Source organism: Vanacampus margaritifer, chromosome 9 (assembly GCF_051991255.1).
Source record: "Vanacampus margaritifer isolate UIUO_Vmar chromosome 9, RoL_Vmar_1.0, whole genome shotgun sequence".
Lineage (NCBI taxonomy): Eukaryota > Metazoa > Chordata > Actinopteri > Syngnathiformes > Syngnathidae > Vanacampus > Vanacampus margaritifer.
The window spans coordinates 11,642,275-11,655,160 of record NC_135440.1 but is presented as its reverse complement, the minus strand read 5'-3'; the positions used below and the strand labels follow the sequence as shown (position 1 = coordinate 11,655,160).

Genomic DNA, 12,886 nt, shown 5'->3' with positions numbered 1-12,886 from the left:
TGAGTTAGATGATGCATTTAGAATTTGGAATCACTGTGCTCAGCTTTACTGTTATAGCTTGGTGATCGCCCTGTGCTTTGTGCTGCTGTCATTTTGCCGCGGGTCTGTGGAGAATTCACACACAACTGAAGTGAACTAAATCAAATTAGAATTTGTTTGCAAGGGGCTCAAAGTATTTTTGGCCCACTTGTTACACACCAGTGTTTGGATGATAATTGACTGAGGAAAACAAACTGATCTGTCACACCCGTAGTTGTGTACACCCGAAGGGGCATGCATGCATTTGAGGTGTTATGTATTTGTGCCGAATGGAAATACATTTTCAAGTTGATTCACCTTTCACCATCTGTTAATTAAGGTCCAAATTGAAAACATGTTTAATTGAGTTAATTTATTCAGCAACCAATTAAGTACACAGGAACATTTCAATTAGGCAGATTCTCCTTTAGAGACATGCTTCATTGCTATCTGCACCCCAACAACAAATTAATTTGACCTCAGGAAATTAAACAACACTGAAAGCATTCGACTCAGGGAAAGGTTGAATTTTATGCTGTCGTAGTTTTATACAATCGTTTTGACTCAATACATTGACTGTAGTGTCAGCCATTTAATCCAAATCCTTTGACCAGTATTTAACTTTCTCAAATGCTTTCCTGACTACCCCCACCTACCTTTTACTATTTGACTTTACTGTCCAGTTTTTTTAAAAAAAATTATATATATACATATATATATATCTACGTTAGTTTTGATTGCTTTTCAATATTACTCCCTAGGGCGTACATTTAACAGGCGCATTGCCCTTTCGTTTCAAATTAAATTTCTTCCATGATGTGGTATTTAATCAGGGCATCCACAGGCTACAAATTTGAATTGCCTCCATTTGTTGGTTGTAATTGTTCATCAGAATACTTTACTGGATGGTGAGTGAAAACCTTACACGATTTGTAGAATTCTATTTTGTCTGGTGAAAACTGATCATTTAGGCTATGGTAAAATTAAAATAATAATATTAACTATTTTTAATGTATGAGTGCTTGTGATAAGTATGTTGGCCTCACTTCTATACTATATTTGTACTGTACTGTACCATACCGTAATGTGATATCAAGCCTTACGATGCCTTAAAGTAAGGAAGAATTTTTAGCTCCGATGGTTGTTAAAATAGTAGCAAACAGTCGGAATTGGAGAGTACACTAAAATACACATACATACTGTATGACAATAAAACTAGTAAAACATTCTAAAGTTCCATCAATTGTACCTTTTCACTGGTTTTCCACATACAGTATTTGGAGTAGACACTGTTGTTGGATTATAAACAGAATAACCAAGTTTCTCTGGTTGTTCTAAAATAATATTATGCTCATTCCTATCGATCTAACCAGCCATCCAATTTCTTCCGCTTTTCCGGGGATCAGTTTACAAGGGTAACACCCTAAGCAGGGAAACCCAGACTTCCCTCTTTCCAGCCCATTTGGCCACTTTTTCCAGGTAGATGACGAAACATTCCCATGCCAACTGAGAGACATGGACTTGAAGGTGCTGATTCTCCTCCTAATCGCTTCATATATGGCTACAAACACATGAGGCGAGGGTTGAAACCAACAGAAACACATATGTAAAAAGCAGTCACGCTATTTAATACTTGGTGGAGTTCAACCCTCACTGGAAATAAGATCTCATCCAGTTCCGGGCCGTATTTCTAAAGAGCTTTTTAATCACAACCTACCCAGTACCCAGAGTTATTTTCCTCATTTGTAGGGATGTGGGTGCAACTGAGGGAGGTCTTCAAAGTATTTACCTCGTTGATCTACAATGTTGAGGTCAGCACAGACCTCGGACCTCGGATCAGCACGGATCTCCATTATAAATTGTGTTTAGTGAGCACTGCTTCACCGGATAGTGAATCAGAATTTCTGCAGATCCATCTGGAAGTCCTTCTCCATTTTTTGCCTTAACAACTGCTGAAGCTGTATTCCACTTAGCCTTTAGTACCCATCAGTTGACGACAGAGGTCTTACAGGCCAAAAGGACCTAGTAGGACTCCTTTAGCTTGACAGGATCCCTCGCCGCTGGTTTTTAATAACTGGTTTGGGCATTATCACCACAACAGGTACTGACTTGACTGCCTTACGGACACAGCGCCTCCATCAATGGAGGAACGAAAGATGGCCCATTCTGACTCCATGATACCCCGCTACACGGTCAAGGTTCTGCTTAAGGAGGGAGTTGAAACTCTTTTTGACAGGGGACTCCCATTCTCCTATTCCCAGCAGACCCTTAAAGGACAAACTGACATCCTCCCCCAACTTTCTGAGCTGACACACCAGCAGGGGGTGACCATTTGATGGCTTCACCCCTCTCTTCATCACCATATCCAGTTCCATGACACAAAGTTGATCAAACAACTGAAGCCTGGAGTTTCTTAGTGCCAAATGCATATTTGCACACACTCATGTTTAAACATGGTGTTCCTTATGGTTTGTTATGTCATGACGAGGACAAAAGTCCTATAAAAAAGTCGACCAGCAGAACAAGGGTTCCCACTCCAAGGACTCCAAAACAGCATGGGTACTTTCAACTGCACAATCAGGACTTGTTCCCACATCAGAATGCAGAAAGAAAATGTGCTCTTGTTCACTGCGGTGAATCCCAACATACAGGCACCGAGCCCGGAGCCAAAAGGCATGCCTACATCTGTTCACTTGAATTACTTTTACCACTACTCACCTCTTTTCAGTTTGCCGATGCTGAGTACGTTTTTTGTTACCCTGAGGACTATAGGCGGAAATACTCGGAGGCTACCTGTTAGTCCCCCAAAAAATTCAAAGTGCATGCAAGCCTCTGCTTCATTACTGCCAAAACTGCCAAATTACCCTTCAATCAATTAGTGTGTGGCACCATGTACTGTACATGCCGATTATCAGAAGCTATTGTTAATTTGTGTATTGAACAAAACAGAATGCATCTCTGTTTACCTTTTAATATTGACATGATAATGAGACTGTGTTTTCCGATTGTCGCTTGAAAGTGGTGTATATTCAATCAGCCTTGCTGCTAAGTCATGGGTGAAGAAACAAGGTGTGGGTCGGGTATTATGTAATCCATAAGCACATTTACTGTATGCTTGGCAGGTGTTGTTGAGATCTAACTCAAGGAATTAAAATGCTAACTTCCATAGGTCCACGTTGAATTATTTGGTGATTTTGGTCATCAGTCTACACATACAGTCAGGGATGAGATAATCAAAAGGCATATGTTATGTGTTTTTTGTAATACAAACAATGAATTAGCTGGTAAAATGTTGAACACCCGGTGCAGAGTCCCAAACCCCTCAGGCTCAGTAAAATCAAATATGTGAAGACCGTCTTATCCCTTCCTCCATCTTCTTCAGAGTCATATACAGATAAAACCAAGAAACACACACACTCTGAGCTGGCTCCCAACCCTGAGAGAGAGATTGTGCGAGACCACTGTGACTCACCGTTCACGTGACTGTTTTGTTTTTGTGTGCTTGTATGTACATGTACATTTGTATGAATCTGTGTATAGGTGCATTTGTATCTGTTTGTGTTGTTGTTACAGCGTGTTAATTTGACTTTGCAGTCAGATGACAGTGCCACTGTACAATATGACGCTCAAATGTGCCAAGTGTGGAGTTATCTCGTCGGCTGACGTATCCACCACAGCTACCAGTAACGCCATGTTAGTCCCGCTAATTATTTTTTCCTTAACTCTTCTTGCTTCTATCTTCTCAACTTTACACCTCTCTTGTGCTCCTTCGCTTGATTGGTTCTGTTTTCATGTTCAGACTCTCATTTTTTCCCTCAAACTTGCTTTATATGCTTCCAATTCAGAATATGTACTGAACACACCCCTCTGACAGTATTGGAACAGTGACACACATTCTTTAATTTGTGTTGCTGACAGTTTGTAACGTGGTTTGACGTTAAATGGTGAATATGAGACAAAAGGTCAGCATTGAGCTTTTATTAACATGTATTTTGCATCTGAATCAGATATACAACTTTAGCACTATTTGTAGTAAAAGGCACCTTTTATGTTAGCCAAAGGAATGGAACAGACATACTATAAGTTAAAATTAAGCAGGCAATACCTGCATCAGGGTTATAACCAATTGAAACCACCAGAATTTGAATTCTACTTCTGTGAAAGTTTTCACGTTTCAAGTTTTCTTTGCATTTTGACTTACTTACTTCAGTGTCCGCTTTTGCAGTTCAATGCAGGCTCTCAGGGTTTATGTCTCAAGATTGACCTGTCCAGACTTAAACATTCCACTTCTTTCCCCTGATAAACTCCTTTGGTGTTTTGGCAGTGTCTTTTGGGTCTTAATCTTACTGCCTAAAGTACAAACTCTCAACTGCTTTAACTGCATCTTTATTTAAAATGGAGATCATTTTCCTGCGGACAACATGGTGTTCATCAGTGAAGGTTAGTGAACATATTCCAGAAGAAGCCGTGCAGCCCAAGATTCCACTAGAAACTCAGTAGAGGTAATATGGGCTTGCGTGGCTAGATCAGCTTGTATTTTGGGAATCATGAACAAACCCTTTCTTTCTCCAAACTTCAGCCTTTCCATCACTTTTCCAACCGTTAGTCTTTGTTTTATCAGTCCGTAAAACTTTTACGCAACATTGTCACCATCTCGTCTCTACTTCTCAGCAAATTCCAGCCCATGCGTTTCTATTCTTCTTACTAGCAAGTGGTTTGCATCCACGAGTGCAGCATCTGTACATCTGTACATGTTGATGAACTTGACTCCTGCTCGGCTGATTATCCTGAGATTTGGATGGGGTGTATTAAGAATGATTTTCCTTCTCTATCGGCTTAAGCCTAGCTTGTTTTCCTTCTACTGCTTTTTCTTTTTTAAAGACTGTATTTTCTGCCTTGTGGTGCCATCAAAGGGGTACGAGACTCACGATTCTTAAAAGTACACTAAGGGCACACATGGAGATGAACGATCACGGTGGAAGTTGGTCTCCAAGTGCCCACTTCACAGCAGTGATCTGTGATTGCCCTGGCCAACTTTACATTATTCATTCATGGAGGTCTGTTTGCAAATTCCTTGTAAACATACTTTGCGCGCTTCGATCGTCTGCATGGATTCCAGATTGATTCTATTTCTGCTTCCACAATGTCAAGGTCAGAGTGCACTTCCCCGCAGCCGCTTTTATTGGCCAGGAAGTAAGTCGACTGAGTTCACGCCCACAATGGCGCAAACGTTGCTTTCTACCTGTGCCCGTCTACGAAAATACCAAAAGAAAAAAAAAACTCCACCCAAGGCACAGTTAAGGCTTGACGTTGCAGTAGACTTGTCACGTGTTAATTCCTGAAAAGGACGTTTGTTTTTACTTTGTAGATTTTGCATATTTTCTCTCATTACCTTTATTCTATTTGCTTTTCACACATAGACACTTTTTTTCAGGTGTCAAATTCAGGTCCAAAAAGTAGCACAGTTTGGCTTTAGCCACAGGTGCTTCTACTCAACTGGCAGGTAAACAAGCTCCCGGGGGCTCATCCTGCGCCATTCAATGTAGTACAATACACTTTGATAACAAGACAACTGCCACTCACATGTTCCATTGCTTTTGCTCACATAAAAAAAAACTGGTGGGTTCAAACAAAAGGTGCTATCCTGTAAATTGTCTATGCAATCCACTTACAGAATACCTGGAACTTTGAGAGCTGAAATGATGTGTCTCATATTTAGGATTTATTGCCAAACCTAAATGTTTCAGTTAATAGTAATAATTATAAGAAGTAAAATAATTGACCCTACTTTATAATATAGTTGAAATTTACATGTTTAAGGGGAGTGAAGTTTGGGGTGTGAACATTGTATGTCAATGAGTTTTTCTTTATGGTGAAAGACAAAAACATTCATAATCTGAAAGGAACATATTTTGTATTTTGTGTGTGCCTGCGTGTGTACGTGCGGGCTCGAGTGCGTGCATGTGTGGTTGTTGATTGATATTATTTGTAACTGCATGATCTGATAATGCTATGTTGGAACATCAGATTTGAACTCCCACTTTGCCTACCTATCCCTATTGCTAACAATGGTGATCACTGATCAATGTGTAATACCACATATGAAAATTATTAGCCTGATACAGCTTATCTTTTTTTTTTTAACCTTAATTTTATATTTTGTTTTTAAGTACTATGAAAATTTCCAGCTTTTTTTATTTTAATTTTTATTTATGTAGAGCAAACAAAAAGTTTTACTTAAATAGTACATTTTAGTTACCGTTTAGCACAACCATTTGTTTGAATGTATATCAACCAAATAGCACTAGAACAATTTTATATATATATATATATATATATATATATATATATATATATATATATATATATATATATATATATATATATATATATATATATTCAGCTACCTGGCCCTTGTGTGCCCTGTGTGTGTGTGTGGGGGGGGGGGGGGGGGGATTACTTGCCCCTCATTACATAATCATGAATTAACAGTGGCATATTGCTTTTTATTTTTATTTGGGGGGGGGGGGGGGGGATTACTTGCCCCTCATTACACAATCATGAATTAACAGTGGCATATTGCTTTTTATTTTTATTTTTTTTTTTTGGGGGGGGGGGTATTACCTCTGGAACCGTTTAATCAAGAAATCCCTTAAATAAAAGTTCCCTGACAAAATGAAGTTAACCCTAAGAACTAAAAAATCTGCAACAAAGAGCCACAATCCAAAGAATTTCAAGAACAAAAAGTACAGAAGTTACTCGTTACTCTAAGAGCACAGCGACAATGCATCCAGGAGGTCACAAAGGAACTCATTTCCAAAGTAAAACACCACCACTGCCCAAAAAGAACAAAAGCACGTGGGAGAATATTCTGCCCAAAAAGAACAAAAGCACGTGGGAGAATATTCTACAACGGTCTGACAAGGCAAGAGGTGAACTTTTTGCAAGTTGTGTGTCTCATTACATCTTGCGGAAATGTAACACAGCATTTCAAAGAAAAAACATCATACCAGCAGCCAAACATGGTGGTAGCAGTGTGGACTTGCTTATCTCACTTAGGACCAGAAAAAACCTGATGTGCCTAATGAAACCATGAATTCTGCTCTTTACCAGAAAATCTTGAAGGAGAATTTTCGGCCATCAGTTTGTGACCTTAAGTTGTAGGGCAGTGAACACACCCGCGAATCAACTTCTGAATGGTTGGGAAAAAAAAAAGGCCTTGTAAAAGTCCAGATTGTAATAGAATGAAATGTTGTGGCATGACCTTAACAAGGCCGTTGCTCAAAAACCTCCTAAAGTTGTTGAAACAATAACAATTATGCAAAGAAGAGTGGGGCAAAATATTTCCACAGAGAGGTGAAAGACTCATTGCCAGTTATAGAAAACACCAGTTGTTGCTGGGGCAAAATACTTTTTCACACAGAACCAGGTACTGTAGCTATGAATATCCATCCATTTTCCGATTCGCTTCCCCCTTGCTATATTTGTCTCATATTCAGTACAGTACATATGTTTTATACACTGGGAAACACAACACAGAGAAAATCCATGCAAACAGAGAGAACATGTAAACACTTCACACAAAGGCCAAAATCAAAAGTTATACCCTAAATGGTGTTGCAAATTATGATGATGAGGCACTTTTAAGCTGGGTTGACCTCACCCACATACTGTAATTGCATTAAAATTCTCAATGAGGTCAAGGAATACAGTACAGTTAATTTTGGTAATTTTGGTTTCTTGTCAACATTGAATTTTAGAAAACAAACTGCTGACTTATTGTGTGCCAAGGCACAATAAAAAGTAGGATTACATAAAAGCAACACAATGGCAATTAATTTACGCTTTGTACTCGCATAAAACGGGTTATTTCATATATCAGATGCTCAACATTTTAAATGGCGTTGCCAACGCATTCCTGAGGCTTCAATCTACAACTATACCACTAGGTTATATATGGGGGGGGTGTTGAAAGCACTCAAAATAGAATACCTCTTCTGCCTCTGTCCTGCTTGTCCTTCTCTGCTCTGCCCTGATTCTACCCATTTCCCCTCACTACTCACCTTTGCTCTTCCCTTTAAAATCGATATCTTCTCCAGTTTGTCTGAGCCATCGTGAACATATATGCATGGAATATATGTAAATACGAACATATACATATGAGAGTATTGGACGTATGGTTTGCCTATGGTGGTTGTACAAAGAATGTGTTGTGATGTGTTCATGCACTGTTGAAATAGAGAGGCTCTACTGTAAACTTTTTTTTTCTATGACTCAAATATACAGGGTAGCTTTTATTCGTGTTTTGAACATTAATAATGCTTATATTGAAATGAATGCATAGTCACCTTTTTGTTGCCGAAAAATGATTTCTGCTGTCGTTAACTGCTGTCCTGCTCCCATCCTGCAGGGCCTCACTGTGGAGCTCCTGTGTGGTTTTGCCCCTCTTGGCGCTCACGTGGATGTCAGCCGTACTCGCCATCACGGATCGACGCTCGGCACTATTCCAGATTCTTTTCGCTGTCTTTGATTCTATGGAAGGCTTCGTCATTGTCATGGTGCACTGCATCCTGCGAAGAGAGGTATCTTGACGTAATCATGGTGACAACACACCTTTCCACCAACCTGATTTTTTTTTTAAAGACAACTGCAACTGCATTGCTCTTTAATTGTTCAGGTTCATTGCGTTCACCTACTATGTAGTTAGTCCTAAGAGGATGATTTTTAAAGGTTTTGCACTCATTCCTTCACCGTGCTCTTGCTTCTAAATGTCTCATTAGCATTTAGGAGCCATGGGGTGGCCTTTACAGGTGCAAAAAATTTTTTTAGATCCACCACCAGCAACCAGACAGCCTATTTGAAACCATCCAGAAGCATGAAACTCAAGCTCAGTTACTCCTGATAAAATTAGGGTGTGAATGAACTCTTTGCTAATCAGCGTACGGGATGATCATTAGTTGAATGGCACAACATTATATTATATTCTGGTACCTTGGAGATACAGATGTCTTATTTTAATGAAAGCTATTTTCAGCATAGAGTTGATTCTGAAATGCATTTTTTTCCTAGACTGTTATTGTGATTACGATCCACAATGTGAATTCCTGAAAATTCTATTTTAATGATTAGCCATCTTTCTCCTTTTTTTTTTTTTACCCTTATTGTAGCAATTTTTTTTTTTCCAGTATAGTTAGTTTTTATTTTGTTTTGACTTTTGGTTTTTAAATTTAATAATTTTTAATTCACTTTTAGAGCAAGTTTGCTAGTTAAAAAAAAAGAAAAAGTTTTGATTTATTTTAGTTTGTATTAGCTTTAGTGTTAGTTTGCTTTTTTAATATGTGGATTATTTGTTGAGTGCATGATATAAAAAAGAAAAGAAAAGGTCACTAAGTATTGTGTAATAAAGTAAAGTAAACTACAATTCCCAAATGACTGTTCAACCGCCCTTCTTCTGTGCAGCCGTGGGCTGGTTAGTATTGCCGGAATAAATAAATTTAAAATTAAACCCCAAAAGCTCATTTCTGATATTTACAAAACCGAAAACAAAGGACATTTTCACTAGTGTTCCGGTTTTCATTTTATTTTATTAACAAAAAGGCTTATTTTTATCTATTTTTGTTGTAGTTTTTAATGGAGTCAAACCCAGCCCACACGGAGAAAATGTGGAAGCTCAATACAAGCTGATATAAAAGCCCGGTATAGCCGCCATAATGAGTATATCAAGTTCAAAATGCAAAAGATCAATACAATATATAAAGATAACCTGGATTGCTCTTAACCCTTCAAATGTCCAGTCATTTATTCAGTTGGGCTCATCCATTGTTTAGGAAGTGTTGACCATCATTTATACTGTATAACATAGCAGAGATAAAGCCAGGAGCTGCACTGTGTTGAACAGGTTCAGGAAGCAGTAAAGTGCCGCGTGGTGGAGCGCCAAGAAGATGGTAACGGGGATTCTGGTGGATCTTTCCAGAATGGACATGCTCAGCTTGTGGTATGCAAATGGTTTTCTATCTTACATGCTCTACCTGTTAAGAACAACATTGTATATATCATTTTTACATTTTTTTAGGATCACAATCATCTTGAGCATTTTAATTAACTTAAAAGGTACCCGACTGTATTGACAAGTTTGCTCTTTAATATTTATTTGGTTGTTACTAACATAACTAGGAGATTCAGTGTTCATGAATCATTTCCAGTTTAATACATTTTGTAGAAACTTTATTTGGACATACGCTGCCATTGTTATTTCCTTCACAACGCATTCCGTGCGTAGTGATGTAGAATGGTGGCGGCTCTCTGCCAAGCAATGTGAAACGTCTATAAAAAAAAAAAGCAAGGTAAGAGTTCCTAAAGTGACGATCAAAACGCTTGAATGTGTCTGGTGAATGACTAGAGCATGTTGTTTTCTTTAGGAACGCTACGAGGCTTACCTTGCTTTCTTTATAGGCGTTTTCACATTGCTCGGTAGAGAGCCTGCCACCATTCTACATCACTATGCTCTGAATGTGTTGCGATGTAAATAACAATGGTGGCGTACGTCCAAATAAAGTTTCTACAAAATGTAATTAACTGGAAAAGATTTTTGAAAAATGAATCTCATAATTACGTTAGTAACAACCAAATAAATAATATAGAGCAAACTTGTCATTACAGTCAGGGTTCCTTTTAAAAACATTTGATATGCTTGTTTTGAGAAAGAATAGGAATCATTTTAGACGTGGATTTTTTTTCAAAATGTAACAAAAGGAAAAAAATGACAATACTGAAGTGAATCTATTATTACTGATGTCTTGTCTTATAGTCGATTGCCACTTCACAATCATTTGACTCTATCTGCCTGCCTGCCTGCCTCTGCCTGCCTGCCTGCTTACCTGCCTGCCTGCTGGCCAGCTTGTCTGTCTACAGTGTCAAGTGATTAATCTATAGTGGATATAAAAAGTTTAAACACCCCTGTTCATATTCCTTTTTCCGTCCTCATCTGCCACTTTTTAAAATGCTTCTAATTAACCCTAAGTGAAGTTCTGATGTTCTGGTAGGCTTTTCCTGACATTTTCGTAGAAACATCTTCCAGCACAAGCCATGGTCCACACAGAGCTTCCACAGCATCAGAAGGATCTCATTGCTTGAAGGTATCAGTCAGGTGAAGGGTAAAAATAATTCCCAACGCAATAAATACGCCATGGAACACCTTGAAGACAGTCATCATCAAGTGTAGAAAATATGACACTACTGCATGTCCCTCCAAAATTGATGAGGCCACAGCAACACGAAAGAAGTTGCAGGAATTTCTGACAAGGACTTGCTGTATTAGTAACTTTTCAAATGTGTGGACCTATGGGGTTGGTTAGCAAGATGCAAGCCATATATTGAAGATGAAACAAACAAAAAACTTGAAATCCCTTAAATGTAGGTTTGAAATAACATACAAAACAACATCTGTCATTACCAAATGACCATCACATCTACAGTGAAGCATGGGCAGCTTTGGGTCTGTTTATTTCCAGCTGGATGGAACTGGGGCCTTAGTCATGGTGGGGGAGACCATAAACAGTTCTAAATAACACTCAGTGTTAGCACATATCTTGAGAACTTCTTCTATTAGGGGAAAGAAAGTCATGAAAAGCCTACTAGAACAGCTGAACTGTATTAGGGATGTGTCAGAGGTGCTTTAAATGACTCCTTAACATGAGTTTGAATGTGATTGGTAAATGTAGAACACAACCACATTCCCGGTTATTAAAGGCTGTCCACACTTGTGCAACTACAGTACATTATTTCACTTGCTTATTTGTACTTCCCTTCGCAAAAACATTAAAACTAATTGCAATTGGGTTGCACAAGGTATAGGTCACATTAATGGTGGAAAAAGTATTTAAAAAATGTGTCTAGGTATCTTTTTTAAATTATTATCATAAAACACTTGATATTTGAACAAGGATGTGTGGACTTTTTATATCAACTACATCAATGTCTTTTTATCTGTATAAACTATTGTTGATATTCGGAATAAAATATATTTCCTCTTACATTTTGTCACCAGACTGACTTTGAGAAGGATGTTGATATGGCTTGCAGATCAGGTAAATATGTTTTCATTTTGTTCTTTGGCTTATTTTTGCCCTTTTGAATTATTTTTGAAACATTTTCTGAATAGACGACAGATGTGTTCGCACAACCACATTTTCGAGTCTGGTATGGCTGCAGCCTGGAGACCTTGACACTCATGCAGATCTTGATCGGAAGCTCAATGAACGGAAGTTGCCGGCAACTATCTTTATTTTTCAAAATAAGTGTATGGAGCACCAATGAAGAAGAAGTATATGGAGTCATAATTACGTTTATCTACAAAAGTAGACCTTAGATAATATTATGATTTAACGTTAGCATGTCATGTTAGCAACTAACTCTAACCCTTAAGACCATATAAACATTTAAATACTACTTCCGCTAGACTTCAGATAATATTGTGATCTAACATTAGCAGCTAACCCTAAAGCCAAACTTTAAAACCATATAAACATTTAAATACTACTTGCACTCACCGTTTCAGCTTCCACTCATCAAGTCGAGGTATTGACGTACGCATGAGTGTTAAGCATAATTTTATTTTGAATTTCATCCGAGCTTCTGCTGTGGAGGTCCACATGAGCGTTGAGGTCTCCACGCTGCAGCCATATTCGGAGCAGACTTCCTGGGCACTATATGTCCCAATATCTGGTTTGGTGTCTCCGCGAGGCAATGTGTATTACACAGCCTCATTTGCCATTAAAAGTAAGAGAGTGGTTTATTGTTTTTGTCTGATTTATATTTGAGTGGAACTTTTGCATACACTTGTGTGACAGTTTGAATGGAGGCAACAGTC

General features: G+C 38.4%; 1 protein-coding gene and 1 long non-coding RNA gene across 10 annotated transcripts in view; one reads left to right on the top strand and one right to left on the bottom strand.

Moving 5' to 3' along the window:
• The window catches only part of adgrb1a (adhesion G protein-coupled receptor B1a), a 135,039-nt gene that overhangs the window by 108,070 nt on the left and 14,083 nt on the right, over window positions 1–12,886 (top strand). For 7 of the 8 annotated variants that reach the window (XM_077575217.1, XM_077575216.1, XM_077575214.1 and 4 more), the window contains 4 exons: window positions 3,613–3,711; window positions 8,429–8,600; window positions 9,917–10,012; window positions 12,065–12,104. In XM_077575217.1, coding sequence (XP_077431343.1) covers window positions 3,613–3,711; window positions 8,429–8,600; window positions 9,917–10,012; window positions 12,065–12,104 — 407 coding nt within the window. The remainder of the gene's footprint in view (window positions 1–3,612; window positions 3,712–8,428; window positions 8,601–9,916; window positions 10,013–12,064; window positions 12,105–12,886) is intronic. The other variant, XM_077575215.1, reaches the window with a different exon arrangement.
• The window catches only part of LOC144057535 (uncharacterized), a 33,670-nt gene that overhangs the window by 16,517 nt on the left and 4,267 nt on the right, over window positions 1–12,886 (bottom strand). For both annotated transcript variants that reach the window (XR_013295283.1, XR_013295284.1), the window contains one exon: window positions 8,367–8,588. This is a non-coding gene — a long non-coding RNA (uncharacterized LOC144057535). The remainder of the gene's footprint in view (window positions 1–8,366; window positions 8,589–12,886) is intronic.